A 23577-nucleotide genomic window follows, 5' to 3' on the forward strand; every position below is an offset into this window, starting at 1 on the left:
TTATGTTTCTAGGTTTGTCAGCACCATACCCGTGCTCGTGGGTTTCACCGAAGTGGTAAACGTCAGAGACCTGCATCACTTCGGGCTTTCCTCCCACATTAAGCTGACACGCCGTGATATAACTGGAATACTGTTAAAAGCGGCGTTAAACCCAACTCACTCACTCACTCTTACGGAAACAATCTTTGAACTATGTCCTGGACAAATTGAAATTTGGATCATTCCGGACACCCTTTACGTCTGTTCACCAACCCATAATTATTTTTGGAAAGGTCTGTGTAACGATTAAATAATTTGTGATGGCCTTAATACTACTCCCATATTCCCCTGCTGAAATATCGCTGACATTGCTCGTTTTGATGGGAGCAAGGCTTTACGGAATATGACTTGGACATATTCATGATGCAGATACGCCGTTTTATGCTTTCTAAAAAGCCTTTAATCTCTATAAGCGTTTCTCTAATCTTTAAGTAGACATAAATTTGTAGATATGTGTTTGTGTGACATTCATGTACGCCGTGGTGTTGATTTAACGAAGGATTTTGGTCGTAGAAGTGCTAGATTTCTTATCTGGGATTTATAAAGGCCAAGTGCTCGCTTTATTCATGTAACAGTCAAAGGTCGCTTTACGTTCAACTGACACTGGTTGTGGCCACGTAATCATACATCTGACATTATTCACCATTCCTGTGAATGAAGCAAGAAACATATACATCCGCCATTTTCGAAAGCTCTGCCTGTAGTCTCGGATCTCGCGGGAGACTACGGAATGTGGAACCGAAACGATTTCTCCTTATATAATGTATTATGTGTAACAACTGTCAGCTCGTCTCGGTCACGTAAAATACCAAAGTATTGACACCTCGCGACCTGTATAGTGATAGGTCCGTAGTACCCACATGCTTGTCTTAAAGGACAGCTCAGCCCGGGACTGTCAGCAGTCAAAGCTGGTTTGATTCAAGTCGTTGAAAACTGTGTTTCCTGTGGCTATGGAAAGGGGTTTGTCACTTTCATTTGTTAGTCGGTTTACTTACATCTAATAAGTCGATCAATCAAGCAGGTAATGATTACTCAACCAACTCAGGGACAATTTCTCAATTTCGCTATTTTGAAACTATTTCCAAAGCCGTGTCCTGCTGCTGTTGGTCGTTGATCAGTTGGTCGTTGATCAGCTTGTCCACTCGTGGTGGGCCTGGCCATGGCGATTAATTAAAGGCCGACGTGAGATACTAGGAATGTTGCTGGTGTGAAATAAGTTTCACTTCAATTAGCTTCTAGTGAGAGCTTGACATAATCCTGTTAATCATAACAATTCAATTTAAATATAGCACATTTTTCTGCAATAACGCCGAACGAGTATTTTAAGTCCATATACCCGGGTATAGTCAAGTTATAATGACCCTGGATCAACGAAGAAGAAAAGAAGTTATGATCTCAACAATAGTCAAGTATTCACCTGTAATAATGAAAAAGTATATGAATGAATGCATATTTTGTATGCATTAAATGCAATAAGGTCTGGTTCTTTGACAAACGTGTTATCTTAGGATGATCGATCTCTTGACTCGAACTATCAACTGTTTACATATTAGACAAAACATATTCATTACACAGTGCTACTAGTGCAATATTGGAGGTATCCTGCTGGTAAACCAAACAAACCTCCCCTGCCAACACCTTCAAAGCAATGATAATTACACAAACATATTACAATCAACATGATGGTCGTTGCCTGCCCAAGTAGTTTATCACAGCAATAGAGATACGCGGCACTTTGATGTCTTTAGGTGTTACCTCTGACAGGTAACTAAAACTCAGGTGAGACAGGTAAATGAGAGATCTCAGGGGGGTACGTAATTGTGTTTGACAACGTTATTAACACTCTAAGTACTGAAGGTGGCGGGTGTGCGAAATTCAACTATCACTGTATGTTATGGATAGATAAAACCAATCCACTGTACTACACGAGCAGATAGTATGGACCGACCTCAGGGCTGGCACCATAGTAAGGATACAGGATAGGATCTCGAACTGAGCTCTGACCTTTTAACCTCAAATAAATCAAACTGAGGAGTTAGGTGTTCAACATCCAGACACTGGCTGTTCTGTATGGTATAACAAATCACTTCATGTTGAGATCATTATCAGTTATGATATTAAACTCATAAAACATTGCTCTAGCTCAATAATAATTACATTTAGATTTCTAAAGTATCCCTTCAATCTATTTTACTAAGGAACAAAGAATATACAAATATAAATAACAGAGATATTGGTGTCAGAATTTCCTCTGGACGGCAGGCATTGCCAGGATTCGATTTGCGCATGTGGATTAATTACAACATCAAATACTTTTCATGGAAAAACCGATTCTTCTTGACCACCATTATCAACACTACATCAACAAACAACCCCAACACAGACCTCCATCATCAACACTACATCAACATTCAACCCCAACATAGACCTCCATAATCAACATTACATCGACATACAACCCCAACACAGACCTCCATTACCAACACTACATCGACATACAACCCCAACACAGACCTCCATTATCAACACTACATCAACATACAACCCCAACACAGACCTCCATAATCAACATTACATCAACATACAACCCCAACACAGAACTCCATTATCAACATTACATCAACATACAACCCCAACACAGGCCTCTATTATCAACACTACATCAACATACAACCCCAACACAGACCTCCATTATCAACACTACATCAACATACAACCCCAACACAGAACTCCATTATCAACACTACATCGACATACAACCCCAACACAGGCCTCCATTATCAACACTACATCAACATACAACCCCAACACAGACCTCCATTATCAACACTACATCAACATTCAACCCCAACACAGGCCTCCATTATCAACACTACATCGACATACAACCCCAACACAGTCCTCCATTATCAACACTACATCAACATACAACCCCAACACAGACCTCCATTATCAACACTACATCAACATACAACCCCAACATAGACCTCCATTATCAACACTACATCAACATACAACCCCAACACAGACCTCCATTATCAACACTACATCAACATTCAACCCCAACACAGACCTCTATTATCAACACTACATCAACAAACAACCCCAACACAGACCTCCATTATCAACACTACATCGACATACAACCCCAACACAGACCTCTATTATCAACACTACATCAACATACAACCCCAACACAGACCTCCATTATCAACACTACATCGACATACAACCCCAACACAGACCTCCATTATCAACACTACATCAACATACAACCCCAACACAGACCTCCATTATCAACACTACATCGACATACAACCCCAACACCGGCCTCCATTATCAACACTACATCGACATACAACCCCAACACAGGCCTCCATTATCAACACTACATCAACATACAACCCCAACACAGACCTCCATTATCAACACTACATAGACATACAACCCCAACACAGACCTCCATTATCAACACTTCATCAACATACAACCCCAACACAGACCTCTATTATCAACATTACATCGACATACAACCCCAACACAGACCTCTATTATCAACACTACATCAACATACAACCCCAACACAGACCTCCATTATCAACACTACATAGACATACAACCCCAACACAGACCTCCATTATCAACACTTCATCAACATACAACCCCAACACAGACCTCCATTATCAACACTACATCGACATACAACCCCAACACCGGCCTCCATTATCAACACTATATCAACATACAACCCCAACACAAGACCTCCATTATCAACACTACATCGACATACAACCCCAACACAGACCTCTATTATCAACACTACATCAACATACAACCCCAACACAGACCTCCATTATCAACACTACATCGACATACAACCCCAACACAGACCTCCATTATCAACACTACATCAACATACAACCCCAACACAGACCTCCATTATCAACACTACATCGACATACAACCCCAACACCGGCCTCCATTATCAACACTACATCGACATACAACCCCAACACAGGCCTCCATTATCAACACTACATCAACATACAACCCCAACACAGACCTCCATTATCAACACTACATAGACATACAACCCCAACACAGACCTCCATTATCAACACTTCATCAACATACAACCCCAACACAGACCTCTATTATCAACATTACATCGACATACAACCCCAACACAGACCTCTATTATCAACACTACATCAACATACAACCCCAACACAGACCTCCATTATCAACACTACATAGACATACAACCCCAACACAGACCTCCATTATCAACACTTCATCAACATACAACCCCAACACAGACCTCTATTATCAACATTACATCGACATACAACCCCAACACAGACCTCCATTATCAACATTACATCAACATACAACCCCAACACCGGTCTCCATTATCAACACTACATCAACATACAACCCCAACACAGACCTCCATTATCAACACTACATAGACATACAACCCCAACACAGACCTCAATTATCAACACTTCATCAACATACAACCCCAACACAGACCTCTATTATCAACATTACATCGACATACAACCCCAACACAGAACTCCATTATCAACATTACATCAACATACAACCCCAACACCGGCCTCCATTATCAACATTACATCAACATACAACCCCAACACAGGCCTCCATTATCAACATTACATCAACATACAACCCCAACACAGACCTCCATTATCAACACTACATCAACATACAACCCCAACACAGACCTCCATTATCAACACTACATCAACATACAACCCCAACACAGACCTCCATTATCAACACTACATCAACATACAACCCCAACACAATGTGGAAATACATTAAAAACTGAGCCCATTTTTACACCAGCAAAGTCATCAATGGCCTCTTCCAACCACACCTACTTTTGACCGAGCATGCTGTAAGCGTCTTCAGCAAGAGAGCTTGTATGACTGTCACCGACATCCCAGAAGACAAATTACAGCGTCTCCTATTCTGGCAAGGACCACATGAGGAGGTTTCAGCCACGGCCTGTAAGCGAGAGCTGAAGAAACCAGATCCTCGGTTTCCCCTATTGACGTAAGAGGAATCCACCACCAGTGATAACTATCCATAGCTTGTACTTAAAGCAAAACCAGTGGTTATTTTGTTGTGGATAAGCGGCCCTGCATTGTCGCCCTTTGCGCACACATTAAGGGAAAATTACATGAAAACAAACAACGTGAGAATCTTGTGGATTTGCGGTTAGGGTTTCTGAATTGTATATTTACGCATCGGATTGGAAGACGGTACCAATTTTGGCTGACCTCAGCGTGTCTTGTTTTCCTTCTGGCTTGACAAGATAACGATAACTCTCGGAAGAGAATTGATGTCATTTGGATTTTTTAAATATTTTCCCAGTGACTACATTTTTCTCCCATGTTGAGACACATTCGTCACGGATATAATCAACGTAAACGTCAGCGTAACTTGTTATGTTTGGTCCATGCACATCACGAATGATATATTATTAATATGTCTGAAAACAAATAGTGAGATTTCTCATTATTTCATACTAAAATAGTCCGTGATTAGATCACATGATTTAGGAAGCCATAAACAGAAACTTACCACACATGTAGAATACTGACCCCAAGTAACTAGGAGGGGAATATTGGAATGGGACATACAAGCAGTACAGACATAAGAAAAGTGTTTATTCCACTTTTGTTAGGATTTGCCAACTACACGAGAGATATTGGTCCTGTATATTTAGAAAAGATCGATTTTATTTGAATACAAACATGTCAAGAAACATTCGAATTTCAGTCAATTTAATTTGGAGACAGGAGAACAATAATAACCCAAATTCATCAATCAATGTCTAAGCAAATATGGCTGCCAGGGCTTTCCGGTCGAAGCTCATAACAGCCCCTTAGAACATTGCTCATGCCGCTTACAACAACGATAATCGCCTCGTTCATCCAGCTAATCTCTTTAATCCAGTGCGCCCCAGTTGCTACACGAACTCCGCGAAAAGACAGTGAGATTGATCTATGTTTGACAAATTACATAAATTAATTAAGAGTGATGGGGAACCCTCATCCCATCTGCTTTAGCGGACATATCGAATGAATGACGGATGGGCGGAGAGGGTCGACTGGGTCTCTAAATCGCTTTGTTTACAGAGAGGGATTGTGGGGGTATTCGCACGTCAGCTGGTCGTCGGACACCTCTGAGAAATGTGGGAAAGATGAGCTGGGAATTGACCGTCTTTTCACGGAGGGGAGCGGGGGTAGGGGTTCGGGCGCTCGATATGAGATTGTAGGGGGCCGTGTATAAGGAGAATACATGCGGTGTGTGAGACACTGATTGTTATGTCTAGGCACGGACTTAGATTATATAGGCCTGTGGTCTAGGGAGCTAGATTCATTACTGAAGATTTGTGTCACTGATATGTTTCTTGTTCAGTTGTTATGTAATAGAGACTTTCTCCATCCAGCTGCAACGACCAAACCCGCACCCCGCCATCTCCCTGTCAGAAAATTGTTAAGGAATATGACAACATATATTTTGGGGTAAAAATCATGATTTTAGCACATGTAAACAACTGAAAAATAATCCACCCGTTGGGAATTGTTTTCTTCTTGTGATATCAAGTAGAGGCCGGGTATGATGCTGACAAATCTAGAAACAAAATCAGGGCGAACCGGCATTCGAACCCACAATCTTAGGTTTCTGGTGTTCCCAAGGGACGCAACTCTGCACTGCGAGTTGCCGCGCCTTAGACGATTGGATCCACCCATGTCCCGTATATATTTAATCAAGTAATCAAAATTGTTGTGAACATATTTTGAATATTCACACTTTGACAAATAGATCATACATAACAAACCTTGGCACAATGACTTATAGACTGCAACTCCTTTAGATACGACGTTTTGGTACAGATGCTAGCATCTCTATCAAGTGATACAGGTACAATCATCTGAACTGTATCTAGTACCTTTATCAAGCAGGTGATAAAACTACCAGTATCTGTACCGAAACATACACTGTAATCCATAAGTCAACTGTCTTTAGTGACACTATAACTTCTAAAACACAATTTAAAGATATAACATTTGAACCATAATTGAACGCACACGAAGACGATGCACTGTGTGTGGGACAGGGTGGTGAAGGCGGTTGTGTAGTTGTTACTAATTTGATTTCCGCAGGAGTGACAAAGATGAAAGACAATCCCACAGAAAATAACCACGTTGTACAGTGACATCTCAGGCATGAAAGGGGATAGGCACCCCTTTCTTGCAATGTAATTGCAATTTGACGAGTATTTAAACGTGGCGATGGCAAGACCTGTTTGTTACTGGCCAAACAAAAGACATGGAAAAAGCTGCCAATGACATTCTCATGGTAGCAACACTATAGGAATCACTGGTCACTTTTCACGGATGTTTTCATTCGTTATTTATGCTCATGTGATTTCAAAAACGCAGGTCGGAAAGGAAATGATGCGTACCCCTTGCTGATTGACAGCTGCTCCCAACAAAGATGGCTCATCCGTGTCATTATTTATATAGAAGCGATACGGTAGAAACTATTTTGTTCACTGTGAACACTTGAATGGTTTGAGTGAACTCGGTGATCACATGGGCCCAATGACACTTCTAAGAGTAGCTGCCGCTATAACAATAACATCCACCATATTATTGATATAAGTTGTGTACACATCGTTAAGTTTGGCTTTGAAATTCAGTCATGTTCATTTCATGTCCATTTCATAGTCACTACATCACTATCGTGTTGATTTCATCACCATTGTAGAACTTACATTCTGAATACAACTCCCAACATGACAGGATGTCAATTCCTGTTTTCCTGTACCCCTGTATACTGATATTTATTGAGTAAACATCGGCACAAGAACCACCAAGAGGCACTTCCATGTCAATTTCCTCCCCGCTGGGAGCAGATCGTGATACATTTCATATCAAAGAAGATAGGTATAACATTCTTACAACAGCAGTTATAGATTACTCACAGAACTGTCAGTGCGGAAAACACTTCGTCCAGATTGAATACATAAGCGAGGGGAGAAGCAATATGTTTTTGTGGCGTGTGTCTGTCTGTCTGTCTGTGTCTGTGTGTTTGTGGTAGATGATTTTGGATTAAGATCAACATAAACAGGTGCTCAATTATCATTTTCTTAAACAGATAAAAAGTAAAGAAACCGTATTCTTTGGACACTTTGTCTGCAAAAAAAGGCACATTATTTGTTATTTTCCCCTACAATGCGAGGCACATGTATTAGTTTTCAGTACCAACAGAGGCAAGATTAATTTATTTCTTTAAATGACATATGTAATATTTGAGGTTTATATGCTCTACGGCGATATGAAGATTATTAAACGTATAGGCAGTACAGGAGTAAGTTTGAAGTTACTCTAATATACATGTTTCCGTTGTTTGACAATTGCTTCTTGGAATTGGTTGATCAACTTTATATCTGATAGCTGTGTACGCTAATATGAAGCGGGTGCTTTATAACTTTATCACTGGACTATTTTTTATATAACTACAATCACAACCCAGTGGAAAATCTTGATGTGTGTAAACATAACCCACAATTCATCTCATTCTTTTGTTCCGCTGCACGTGCTACCGGCATTCTTACAGTTTGCATTCCCTCATAACCAACAAACCAATCCACCCATAGCATACAACTTTCCACCACGACACGTCTAATTACGATAGGACGACTCCTACCCTTAGTCATCATCAGAAACAACTCGGACGGACAACTGGCTATATTTAATATATAAACTAAGCGACACTCGGCAACATCCCGAAATGACGTGTTACACACGTACAAGTACAGTTTTGTTAAACATTTAGACACTTGGTATATTCATAGCTTGATTGCATTGTCTTGATCAAGAGCCAACCATATTGCCCATTAACATACACCGTGCCACCTAAACCATATGCAAAATTTCCACCTCCAAGCCAAATATCCCTACATGTGGTCTGTCTGCATGACTCCATCAAACACTCTTAATTTTATCCCTTCAACCCTTCCAAACCCTCCTCTCTAAACACGAACCACGAGCATCGTGGCATCAAGTGATAACCTCTCCTCCTATTTCGATGCCAAGTGCTTACGAGACAAAGTATATACACGTGTATAGCCGATAGCATGTGAATACAGACACAACTGTCGATAGTCAAGCCAAGAAACCAACAGGCATTCTTGGAACCCTCTTGATTATATCAGAAGCACGGGCAGAAATGATAACCAGGTCTGACAATACTACAAATAAACTTGAAATACCAGATCTAATCAAGAGCTCTAATCAAAGTTCATTCTTTTACATACGTAAACAGTTCCATATTCATAACAGAAATATCTGGTGCATAAATTAAAAATTGAAAATGAAATATTGGGGATCAGCATGCATAAACCTTACGTTAGAGATTATATTTACCTAAATTAAAATGTTAATTAAAGCACATGAGCTTTGCAGACACTGCAGACAAGGGGATGTTTATAGTACATGAACAAAACACCCAGGACGCTGAACATGATACATATATTGAGTATACACATGTAAAACGTAATCACATGTTTTGAAACTTAACAATGTATCTGTTGTTCCTTGTGAATCCCGAGCTCCCCACTAATCAACGAGCAGGAAGTTGGACGTTTTTAAAAGGGAGGGTATATTTCAGAACCTCTAACAAAGAGGCTTTCTATTGGTTTTGTAATTGGAAGAAAACAAAGACAATAAACCTGTATCATTTGGAAACACTGGACAAGAAGATATGCCTAATGGCATGTTCGGTATGTTTGTGTGACTGTGTGATACGTGTAGAGCCAAACTTGAGACAATCCCGCCGTCGCACATCGGATGTCGTAAACCTGTTTCCCTTTTTTGTATGTCATGAGTCCAGATTATATTTGCCTAAGTGATCCCCAGCAGTGAAGTGTAACCAAAGGATAAACATTGATATTGTAACATGTCTGAGGATAAAAAGTGCCAACATGACATGCTTAGGATAAGCATTGTCAGTGTAAATCCTCCTAAACAGAAACAATATGACTATGATGTGCCCAACGATTACAGTCATTGTAATGTGTTAAAAGAATTAATAGTGTTACTGTTATGTGTCGAAAGAATTAACAGTGTTACTGTAATGTGCCCAAAGAATTAACAGTGTTACTGTTATGTGCCCAAAGAATTAACAGTGTTACTGTAATGTACCAAAAGAATTAACAGTGTTACTGTAATGTATCCCAAAAGAACAAACTGTATTGATGTGATGTGCCCAAGGAATTAACAGTGTTACTGTAATGTACCCACATATCAGTGCCGCTGTAGAGTGCCCAAAGAATAATCAATGTTATTATAACGTGCCCAAGGAATTAACAGTGTTACTGTAATGTACCCACATATCAGTGCCGCTGTAGAGTGCCCAAAGAATAATCAATGTTATTATAACGTGCCCAAGGAATTAACAGTGTTACTGTAATGTACCCACATATCAGTGCCGCTGTAGAGTGCCCAAAGAATAATAAATGTTATAATAATGTGCCCAAGGAATAAACAGTGTTACTGTGATGTGCCCACATAGCAGTGCCGCTGTAGAGTGCCCAAAGAATAATCAATGTTATTATAATGTGCCCAAGGAATAAACAGTGTTACTGTGATGTGCCCACATAGCAGTGCCGCTGTAGAGTGCCCAAAGAATAATCAATGTTATTATAATGTGCCCAAGGAATAAACAGTGTTACTGTGATGTGCCCACATAGCAGTGCCGCTGTAGAGTGCCCAAAGAATAATCAATGTTGTTATAATGTGCCCCAAAAAATAAACATTGTTACTGTGATATTTCCAAATAGTAAATAGGTTTTCAGCAACCCATGTCTGCCTTTCAAGGCGACTACGCTTGTCGAAAGAGGTGACTAACGGGATCGGGTAGTCAGGCTCGCTGACTTGGTTGCTGCATGTCATCGTGTCCCAGTAGCGTGGATCGATGCTGATGAAGTCAATCACTGGATTATATGGTCAAGACTCGATTATTCACAGACCTCCGTCATAAAGCTGGAATATCGCTGAGTGCGGTGTTAACACCAAACAAACAACCAAATAGTAAAAAATATAATATAACGTATCAACAGTAGAAGAGTATAATGTCAGCATAACATCAGAGTCCTGTCATGATAGAGAATTTACACCTTATGTTCCACGTGTGTTTATTCAGAAACAAAGTATGAAGCCAAGGCAGTCTCAGGCAAAATCAACACCCACATTGAGTCTCTTTTGGAAACATCTCCACCTTCCATTCAGCCAGCCCAACGGATTGGTCGTCTCAGCTCGGATTAGCCTGTAGTAGTTAATTGTATTTGGGCGGCTGTAAGGTTAGGCACGATTTGTGTATGGATTTGACAAACATGGGTTATTGTAACATGCACATTGACTTCATTGTCTGGTGTAGCTGGCTTCTTTTGCTCCTCTGAGAACAGGTCATCAGTTTCACCTTTGTGGAACAGCTCAGAAGTTTAAAAGACTTGAACACCATATACTCTTTTCGGCCATCCAACGTTTATATAAGTAAACAGACACTTGTGGTTACAAACAGCTTGAAGCATTATTCCTGTTCAGATAGTCACATGGGCATGGGCCGAACCATTGATTGGGATTTGAGGTGAGGTGAAATTGGGTTTAACGTCGCGTCCAAGATTATTGCACTTATATAGCGACGTGCATGCACCTGTGTGTGTGGGCGCTTGTACTAGTCTGGACTGATGCCGATTTATAGTGCTAGCTCACTGAGATACCATGCCGCAGTTTAACATGAATACCTCACTCAGACACAGTATACTGACTCCGACCCGACCAGTCCTTGTTTTAGCCCCTTAATGCCGAGCGCCAGACAGGGTAACAACAAGTACCACCTTTTAACGTCTTTTGGTATGACGTGGCCGGGATCGAACCCCGGACCTTCCGGATTGGGATGTGAGTGCAGTCGATGGCACCACAACAGTTTGGGAATCTCAGATCTTTTCGTAACCATAAATGACAGCCTGTAAATAATCATTTTGGGGGACATCTGACATAAGTGGCGCTATTAGAGTCAACAACAGAATGCAAACGTCTCTCGCACCCCACCACACTGAAGGCCTTTCTTCACCAAAAAGGTTTCCAACAGTCCTGAACTCAGGAGACGAAAAAGGACCAATGGCATGTTATGGCAAGCTTCCATGCAGATGTTGTCTGCCTGGTATACAGTCTGCAGATAGGAACATGTTTCTCTGGTCATTCGAAAATTCCCAATCCATTGATGATCTGTATTGGATCCTTTAACAATACCATACGCGTCATCTTGATTTCATCCGGGTGGCACTGGTGGCCCAGTCGTCTAAGGCGCGGCGATGCGCTGTGCAGAGTTGCGTCCCTTAGACACGCCAGGAACCTATGATTGCGGGTTCGAATCCCGATTTGCGCCGATTATGTTTCTAGGTTTGTCAGTACCATACCCCTGCTCCTGGGATCCACTTCGGGCGTTCCTCCCACATCAAGCCGATACGCCGATATAACTGGAATACTGTTAAAAGCGGCGTTAAACCCAACTCACTCACTCACTTGATTTCATCCAAACATCCTCATTCATCTTTTGTTGTGTCAGTCCTAATGTCAGACTAGTACAAAAAATATGAGAAAATTCGTCTTCTCTACCAAGTACAAAGTGATTTCAATGCTACTCTTGGGTAAACAAAACGTCTTTTGCGCACGTCACACATACAAGTATTGCATCTGAACGCATGGTATTAATACCTCGACTTGCATACGCAAATTTACAATACATTACAATATTACTCGTGTGTGTATTTTCTGCCATTATACTTTCATTGCATTAACACAGATTATGTTTCATACCAAACTCTCCATCATGAAAATGTAACAAGAATGCTAAGTCACCCCCTACTGTCTCTGGCCATATTAGCCGTACACGAGAGCGAATGTGTTTTGGTAAGTAAAAAAGATTAAATAACTTAGTCAGAATGGGATTTTGTTTCAATCCGGCGTCAAGCTTATTTCTTTTAATATAAAAACCACATTCACATTCAGCTTCTGAAACCAATATCCAAACTAATTATCATTCCTCAGTAGCGCTTTTGCCAAACCGCAAGACTGTGTATACATACAAAGGGTGTTCCTTTCGGCTTCTGGGCAACACTGTTTCATATTAATTTACCGATGTAAGAACTCGTTTCTTTCAAGTTGAAGAGATGAAAACACACACGTGGGTATAGGTTCCCAAACAATAACACAACTAGCCTTGCAACCGTAGCATCTAAGAACTGCGCATGTGCGGAAGTGCCGTCTAGGATCGCCATAATCGCGGTAGGTGAAAAAAAGGGAATTAATCTTCTGTTGGGTTAAAATAGTGTTAAATAGGAGGGCTTTGAAATGAAAGCCCGTGCTATGTTCTAAAACATTTCGTTAAGATGTGGATGCGATGTATGTGATATCACGCATATTGAATCTGACTTCGAAGGAAAAGAGCACGAGTGCCAATTATGCAGGGCAATTAATTGTCCCAAGAGCTACCACACTGATGCTGACTATTTAAGGGACGCACCACCCTGTCCTTATGTTAATAGTAGCAGCAAAATTGACATATTACAAATTACCCTCGACTAATGAGTTTGAGAAACCGTAAAATTACTTTGTAATCAAAAGATTACTTTTCAAAGACTTTTTGCGCTTCTTGAGATAAATTTACATCACTAGTAAGATTGTATTTATGATATTTAAGCTCCAACTAATGATATTTTGAAGTTTGTTTCTTTGAAAATATTGTATGTTAAAGATGCCAGTGAGACATTCCAATAATCTTCGTTCCAGTGAAGATTTGACGTTGCAGGACTTTGATCTTTAAATCAGCGTGAAGATTCGAAAACAGTGCAAAAACATTATGGCCAATAAGATCATGTCCTCATTTAAAATATGTACGTCTTCAAGAGGAACTTATCTAAGATGCATCATCAGCGCTAAAATTAAACTGAAATTAAAGTTAATTTCCTTGACATAACCGAAAGTAAATTATCACAGTTAGTTCAAATACATTTTCTTTATACACTTATAATCATTCAAACACTGTTCATTGCCAAACTCGTCGTAGTGCGCAAATTTTCTGAATTCTGCATCTTTTCTCGACGCAATTGGGTCCAAATATGGTAATAGTATATATGGTTGCTCTCACATGTTGTTTTATCAAGATTGTGTCAGCAGGCTCTTACAAAGGAACCAGTTGCGGTGAGGTAGCTTTGTGGTTAAAGCGCCAAAGGCCCCACATGGATACATGTACAATGTGTGAAGCCCATTTCTGGTGTTCCCTGCCGTATATTGCTGGAATTTTGCTAAAACAATACTCACTCATCCTTACATAGGAACTAGTCATTGCAAGTCTGATTATACAAGTTAGTAGATAGTACATTTACATCCTTGATGAAGGACAGCGATGTACCATTCATCACTTGACCTGCACCACGGTGGGCTCACTTCCCACATCAACCATCAACTGAAATACTGTTCAAAGCGGCGCTAAACACAACTCACTCACTCTCTGTTTCTTTGGTGAATTCTACTTGGCAGATCCCTATTTATTAAAAACATTGTTTCTAAACATTATTGTCACACTCTTGCTGACATAGGCACCATCCATAGGTTTCATTCACTGTCCACATTCGCTATCCTATGTGTTTGTAAATATCTATTTTCGTTTGTTACCTATATCATTTTGTGCTCAGTCTTTCTATCAGCTGTCTGATAAAGGTACATGCACAGATCATTTACCGGTATAGGCTACCGCTAAACAAATATCTGAGGACATCCCATAACGGGTCACGTCAGAACGACCTTCGCGAACTTTGACCGACAAATGAAATGACTGACAAGAAATCGACATTAGCCACTCAGAAGGCAGCTTTTTCGAGCTTTACGACACAAGCTTCAAACTGGCGACTACGCTTCGAAACATATTTTGTCGTATTCTCGATTAAAAAAATTAAAACTGATAAAAAGAAGATTCTGGAATGGCTTATAGGTGGCCTTGATTGTATGGATATAATAAAGAAAATACGTAACTGTCGTTCGGAATACCCTCTGTTAAATTTTTCGAGGTTGCGTGATTAGAAAACACATTCCGTCGTCACTTTCATGATCTGGTAAGCGACGCTCTGATTGCTTGGATGAAAGGTCGTTCTGACGTGACCCGTAATGGGATGTCCTCAGATCTTTGTTTAGCGATAGCGAGAACTAAGATCTGATTTTAATGAGATTGGTACAGGGTGTTTGGTACACCTAACTGTAATGAAACAATGTATTGAGAAATCCGTTGGACCACCTGCCTTCAATACATGTGAAATACCGGTTCATATTATATGTTCATTTGAATATAGCAACACACAATACAACATTGAAAGGACAATACCAAGCCGTTTACCGTGACCTGAAACCTTATCAGTATTAATTGATTCTAAAGCAATTAAATCAAAACGCATTTGAAGCCGTCATTTAGTGTCGAACAACTCTGGACAAATGTGCACTTACCCTCGGAACATATATGTTTAAGTATAAACAGTCCTCATTTGTTCTGTTGAAGCCAGGGACGAGGTATTCAATGTAACTCACTCCAACTTTAGGTTGGGGACAAGCAGGGGGGAACTCCAGTGCGTTGATTTCTCCCCAGTGTGGAGGGGGAATCGGAAACTGAAACAATAAAAAACATGTAAAGACATATACTATATAAAAATAAAAAAGACAAAATTCATTCTATAATCGTAAGAAATCTGTGATAAAAGCAGAGTACGATTCCGACTATATCTGTAGCGAAATGTTGTATGGAGAAATAGGTCGTATAAAGCCAGACTGGTACCCTGCCCTTCGCCTGCGAGCGGCTGCTGGCGTGAAGCGCAAGCGCTCTGGGGCTGGTAAACCATCTCCCTCTAATAATTGTTGTCGAATAACAGAGAGATGTTTCGTGTACTAATTTACAGTTAGGAATATTTTAAAACATATTTTCCTAGTTATTTATGTATATCGTATGTAAGCATATCATTATACATATGTGAGACATACATAAAGTTTCTTTTTAAAGTTTGTTTTTCAACTATTAGTCATACCGATTTAACTTTCTCAAACCTCGCGCCGTGCAATGAAACTTATTCTTTCAGGCATTTTGTGTGTAATATACGAAAATGAACTTGTTTCTGTTGTCCTGATTATAAGAACAGACTAAAACAAAATGTTGTGTGGTGTACATAGATGCTTGAGGCATGACATTAAATTTGGGTACAAATAATCTCGTTTCAGTATTCATTCCAATGTCTGTAGTAAATAGTACTATTATACGTATGTTATCTGTTTAAGACGTAGTTTCGTTTGAATACAAACGTTTTCTTTAAAACCAAATCAGGTATGGTAGTAACGAATTGTACGTTTGTAAGTACCCTGGTGTTTAGGCCGAATTCGTGCATTTCTGTTAGTTTGGTTGCACTCAGCAATATTCCAGCTATACGACGGCGGGCTGTAAATAATCGAGTCTGTACCAGGCAATCCAGTGATTGATATCATGAGCATTGATCTACGCAATTGGGACATTATGACATGCATCAACCAAGTCAGCGAGCCTGACCACCCGATCCCGTTAGTCGCCTCTTACGTCAACATGGGTTGCCGAAAACCTATTCTATCTTCGTGAGTTAATTACATTTTGTATCAGGGTATCAGTATTTACAGGAGATATATGCAAGCAATATTTTAAAATAAGCTGCTCTGATAGGGTATCAAAATCCTTCCGTTGTTATTTTGTGCGGCCCGGGATCCTTGTCTTTTATTCACCTGAACATTTATTACGGCTGAACAAATCCGCCAATGTTTAGAGGGCAATAAAGAGTCGTATTTCACATTGTAATTGGGATCAAGCAGCCAACATAACAAGTTGCATCGCTATCTCCAAGTATGGCCCTTATGGTTAACCATACATTTTCACAGCCTTATGCTCAAAGGCCGATAACGTAAGGAAATGGGTAGAATACTTAATTACAACAAGTTTATGTATCTCTTTGCGTCACTCAAAGCCTTGTTATTGCTCATTTATGCTCCATTCGCGTTGTTTTATGGGTCCTACAACAGATTACGGCAATCAGATAGGCAGGAGTAGAGCCACAATCCCAGGCAAAAAACACTATAAATGCCATTTTTCTTGAGACCTGCAACCCGGTTTGCTTGTATCAGCTTTTTGTGACAAATTTATTGAGAGACATGTAGACATTTTGACCTCAGACTCATAAGAACAATTATTGTAAATGGAATTCCCTTCCATTGTTCTTGCTATAGTTAACGAGGTGCATGTGCATGTAGGTAAGCGGTATGCATGATAACCATTAACGAGTTATGGCCTTTCTTATCTCATCATGTCGGGTTTTTTACGTGACTGGTATTGCCGTTGGAATGCGCGGCGGTCTAGGCGCATTTAGCACCTATATCGGTAGGCCGGAAGCTAAGCAATGCTTCAGTTTTAGTTAACTGTTCTGTTAAGCCTCGCTCAAAATATTTACAAATTCGCCGTAGGAAATAACTAATTTGACCGTTGAAAGAAAAGTATCAGACCCGAAAAGGGAAAATTATGTTTAGCGGTGACAAGAAATATCAACATGGCGTTCATTAAAGGTGAAATGTAAGTTTTTCGAGGTGTTTGAGATGGGGAAACAAATATGTATTCATTTATGAAAGATACAGGCAATAAAACCGGGAACTCCCGAAATAGACGTCGGGTAAAAATTGATTCATCAGAACGGGACCCGTGGAGATCCGGGTTACAATACAGGTCTTTAGCAGCCCATGCTTGTCGCATGAGGCGACGATGCTTGTCGTAAGAGGCGATTAACGGGCTCGGGATGACCATGCTGGCTGACTTGGTTGGTGCATCGTATCCCAAATGCGTAGATCGATGCTCATGATATCAATCACTGGATTGTCTGGTCCAGACTCGTTCATTTAAAGACGACCGTCATTTAGCTGGAATATGGTCGAATGCGGCGTAACACAACAAACCAACAAACATCTGAATAGATAGCGAAAAGAATACATCTCCAACCATTACTTTTTCACAACGGCATACAGTAAGATTCTGTAAGAAGAACTCCAATGCAGCTTGTGACACATACAATGTACGCTGCCTTGAAATGACATGAAACTATGTATCGCTGTACGGAGGTTGGCAATGAGTCTGCAACAGTGACATCGTTATTGGTGGCTCGCTTCAGTGAACTGATAAGAATACAATATAATGGATTAACTGTTTCTTGGATGGGTAGTAACATCCAGATGTCCAACACATAATGGTGCAACTACTGTAAGATAAACTATTAAGTACCAACCCCTCGTGTTTTCTTATGCGTTCTTCTGAAACTGTGAACATGGATCCAATGATTACCATTAAGTAGATTGCTCCTGAATGAATCATTGTATTTTGAGAACGAGTATGCATCATGTCATTCGGGTACCCTGCAACATGTTTAACATACATGCAAACTTGGCGCTTCATCATACTGTCAGATGAAAGCGAGATTAACAAGACCGTAATGTTCTCACTTAAAAAATCACTAACCCCTGATGCTCAAAAGTAAAGCATTTGGGCAGGTTTGCTATGTGGGACTTGATACACAGCGGCTATGTTTACATGCATGTGTCTCTTTTCTATAACAATCTAGAAATGTACCTCCTAAGAACAAAGTGAAACTTGTTTGAAGTTTTTTTTAAGTTTTGTTTTTAATGTAGATGTTTTAAATGGGTGTTTAAACAGTGAAGCTATTTTGGCTGATTTGGAAACACGCAAGACAAATTGACCGTGTTATCTACAATATACGTGTGTGGATCGCAACAGTCATGCACGAAGTACAACTCAATGGATTCCCATTTACAATATATGACAAAGTATCCTATGCAGTAGCGATGATAAGACCACACAAATAGTGTCCTTCCTTCTGGAACCGCCCAACACGAATATCCCTGATTGCTTGTATCCATTTTCATTTTTTTTTCATTTTGCGACCTATTTCATACCCCAGACCGATTTTCAACAAGTTTCATACAGAGATAACATTTCAAAACGAAACAGAAATAAACGCAAGGACAGACAGGAATATTTTTATTGAAGTGACGAGAAACTAAATGGTTATGAACACTTCAATACATGAAATGTATAAAAGACATAGATGTTCATAGACACTTGACATATTTTTTACGATTATTTATAAAAATAACCCGTTTATGGTAGACCTGTGGAGGACATTTCCATTTTGACGATTTGACAGTGAAGAACATGAACCAAAATGTACCAAATGTTCCCGTGTTTATTTCAGGTGAACAATTGATTTGCTTTTGTTGTACCCATGTTGGGAATCGAACCCTTCGGAGTGACGAACGAACGCTTTAACCACTAGGCAACCCGACCGCCCCCAAAACGTTTTATGGTAGACAAGTGGAGGATATTTCCAAATTTGTCGCATCAGTGACTAAAATGGTGTGTTCCCGTGTTTGTTGAAGTGAACAATTGACTTGAATTTGCATGTGTTTGTGAAGGGTGCCACCGATGGTGCAGGATACGCCAACCTTTTCGCGAACACCTGGTATCACCACTATTTGGTAGTGATTCATAAACACATGCTCCTGATAAAGTTAGAAATTGTACAATCGGTTCAGCTTTTAGCAGAGATTTCTTGTGAATATTTAATGTGTTTTGTTGTATTTATTTTCATACATTGACAGATGGATGATCTGATCTGTTTGAATGAGAATTGGTGTATCGCCGTTGGAAAGAAAGACGTCTTATAATATGTAGAGATAGGTTCGGATAGAACTATTTTATTTCGTATTTACTTTGTGTAGTCGGTTTTATCAACATATTAGTTGATTTTTAGCTTATCATGCAACCAACGTTTAAAATAATGACAATTTGATACATGTTACACCGACTTGACCAAAGTGCATGGAATCTATGCAGCCCCCCTCAAACACAATCAATATAATCAAAATGGTATAATTGATAATTATGTAGTCAACAAACAAAATTAATTGTGTGCTGATATCATCGCTTCAAATATCTATAAATGTGTTTTCCTTGTCAGGGGAATGAACACGGTGCTTCAAAAAAGGTTCTCATGGTGATGTGACATATTTCGTACTCACGGGACAGCTTTGAACATGTCGTTGTCATGTAAACAAGGCCGCTGATTGATACGGGCTCTACCTCAAAACATGATATGTGTCCACAGGAATTGCTTGTTTCGTTATTCGCCATACAGTTGGCTGCCTACGTGCGTACCAAAACGTTTAAACCGATTCAGAAGTAATTCGTATATATAATGTGATTCATACTTTTAAAAACCTACTTAGTAGGACGTATCTACAAATAGCTTTCTCCTTCTGTTCCCACGAGAAAAAGTTTTCTTTCATGAATAATCGGTTACGTTTCATTCAAAAGTAGTTTTTAAGAAAGGCTACAGCGGATTCGGAAATAATGTTCATTTATTTAGTTTTTTTAAATGAAATTCGAAGTATTAAGGAACTGTTTGGCCTGCTTGAAATTTCAGAAAATTTCTATGATACAGAAAACGGAAACTGATTGACTATGTTCATAAAATTGGCGAGTCATTTTACTTTTTTACACTTGAATGGTTTGGACTTGCGGTATGATACAGTTTACTAGTATGGCCTAAATGTATAACAAAAGAATGACGAATTTTCCTAAATTCACTAATTATATATATAGTCGACAAAAGCATTTCCATAATCGTAAGAATTAGCTGCCAAAAGCACAGCCCATTGCACGATTTTCGACAATTTTAAGCATGTGTTTATGAAAGAGTGATTACACCAGGTATTCGGAAAAAGGTGAGCGTATTCTGCCTCTCAGGTGTCACCCGCCACAAACACATGCAAAGGCAGGTCAAATATTCATCTGAAAAACTCGGGATCATATGGTATAAGTCAAAATAGGGAATTGCATGAACCAAAATGTTCAATATCTATGGTACACGTAAAAAAACATGAACGAAAGTTTCATTCTTTTGTAGAAGGTTTATGAATAGCTAAATAATATCTTTCCCAGTACGGTGACCAACCAAAAGAACAAAATATCTCTATATGTGATCTTGCTGATCTTGCTGATGGGCAGGTTCAAAGGAAACCTTAGCAAAACCTCATTTGTTTTTCAAAGCTGAGTATATTTCAAAGATAGAAAGCCTCCTTCATAAATTAGGAATCGAAGTTCAAGACAGAAATAAAAGAAGAGAAATATGATGTAGAGTCAAAATGCATTTGATGTTTATGTCATGTTAGTTATATACGATTTGTGCACCTTGTCATGGATGCAAGATTTGTGTGTGGCATGGACAAATCTGGGCTCCTATGCTTTAAATAATATCTGGAGCCCTGTATGTCACTGAATATGTTTAGAACGGTACATGAAACATAAAACATAGTCATTACTAATCATTCTCTGTCCCGGTTAGGTAAGATGTCAGTTTTATGGCGATGATCTTCAGAATATACACGCCTTGAAGAGTACCAGCCATTAACTTTGCTATCAGCGACCACAAACCGCATTTGTAGAAAACCTTTATTGCATCGTATGAACCTGAAAAGCTCTTTCTTATCCCTTCTGCAGAATCTAACTCTCAACGCTAGAGGTTGTAAAAGGCCATTATTGATTTGTCCCTTAGCGGAAGTGGAACTCTCTAATCCACAAGGCGATAATAACCTGCTAGTTTTGATTATCCTATCATATCGACTGTCATTTGATCGGCACTTGGGGCGACGACGGAAGAGACAGGCTCGTGATCATTGTCATTATCAATCGATCTCTGACTGTCTGATTGATTGGACAGCCTCATCGATACTTGTCAGGGTGACTGTGTGTATGTTATTGTTCTACATCGTGTGTATGCCCCTCTCCACGTGGTGTGTCATGGTTATAGTACAACAGCCGCTACTACTACTACCGCAGCGTAGGACACAAGTATAACAATGACCATATAGAGAGGTAGTGTTTCTACAACCACTATGACTACAACTACAGCAAATACTACTACCACTACATCTATACCATGTACCATTACTACTACTACTACTACTACTACTACTACTACTACTACTACTACTACAGTAAACTACTACAGTAAACTACATTTATAACGAACACGCTTATAACGAACTGGCGGATATAACGAACTGGTTTTTTTTTGTCCCGGTCATTTGCTGTATATATGCTGTATATATGCTATATATATGCTTATAACGAACTACGGTTATAACGAACTAAAATTTGTGGTCCCTTTGAGTTCGTAATAGCCGTAGGTTACTTTACTGCTGCTACGTCTACGTCTACCACTACCAATACCAATACCAATACACCAGCTCCAGCCACTACAACAACCACTACACTTTTCATAACCACAAATATTATGATATGTTTATTAATTCTTCTTCTACTACCTTCACAACAAAAACTACTAGCATCACTACTACTGCTACATCATCGACTGCTACCACTACTTCAAGCACCATCGTTAGTATCAGTAGCGGCTGTAATAGAAGTCTTGTTGATTGTTTTCAGAAAAATAATATCTCCCAGTAAAGACTGGAAAACCTAAGCACATGTAAAACATCCGCTTGACATGTAGGATATCCTCACAAAAATGTCTTGTAACAAAATACATAAATTGTCACCTCCTCTTAAAAATATTAAAATAATAAAATGCATGTGTTAAAAGCAGTGGCTGACAAAGTATCATGTATTTCTGTTAAAACACCTCACAACACCATTTCCTTTCCCAACAACATTAAATAGCAGGTCTCAAAATTAAGTTCGTCTCTCAAAGGCTAGAATAATTAACATGGACGTCTGCACTCCTAAGAAACCTACCATTTGAAAGTAATTGAAAATTTAAATAAATTTACTTATATGACATATGTTTACTTCAACATGACTGGATACTTCATGAATGTACTTGGCATTATTAATGTTATCATTTGCCCGTTGGAAAGCCTCTTCCGACATATATGGGCAAAATAACTATCCAACATTTCGTAATAATCATCATGTGCTAGTTTATCTAACGGTTCAAGGTTGTTTGACATATGTATATGTCAACAAATCAAAACATGATAGTCAATTAGCAAAATGACCTACAAAAACAAGGAAAGCATTATTGAAATAAAAACCTCCAAATCAGCCCTGGTCATCTAACGATCAGCAGGACTATCATTAAAGCGCCTTAATACGTGTTTGTAAGATAGCATTGTATATCACGCAGGACAGCGAGTATCCTTGTGACATATAAATCATCAATGTCGATTATTTCTTTCCGTAGCAGTTTTAATAATCGATGATCATTAGGAACTTGATCCGAAACTTGTGTCTAGACTCTGAACCTTGAAACAAACGATTATACCAATTGGCGTTTGGGCCGAGGATGTT

The 23577-nt window shown here is 39.4% G+C and overlaps 1 protein-coding gene across 1 annotated transcript in view; it reads right to left on the bottom strand.

The window, feature by feature from the left end:
- The window catches only part of LOC139478776 (acetylcholinesterase-like), a 96874-nt gene that overhangs the window by 34260 nt on the left and 39037 nt on the right, over window positions 1–23577 (bottom strand). The window contains exon 2 of the mRNA XM_071261395.1: window positions 15645–15803. Within this exon, the coding sequence (XP_071117496.1) occupies window positions 15645–15803 (159 nt within the window). The remainder of the gene's footprint in view (window positions 1–15644; window positions 15804–23577) is intronic.

Source organism: Haliotis cracherodii, unplaced genomic scaffold (genome assembly GCF_022045235.1).
Source record: "Haliotis cracherodii isolate W230 unplaced genomic scaffold, xgHalCrac1.p SCAF_4, whole genome shotgun sequence".
Taxonomy (NCBI): Eukaryota; Metazoa; Mollusca; class Gastropoda; order Lepetellida; family Haliotidae; genus Haliotis; species Haliotis cracherodii.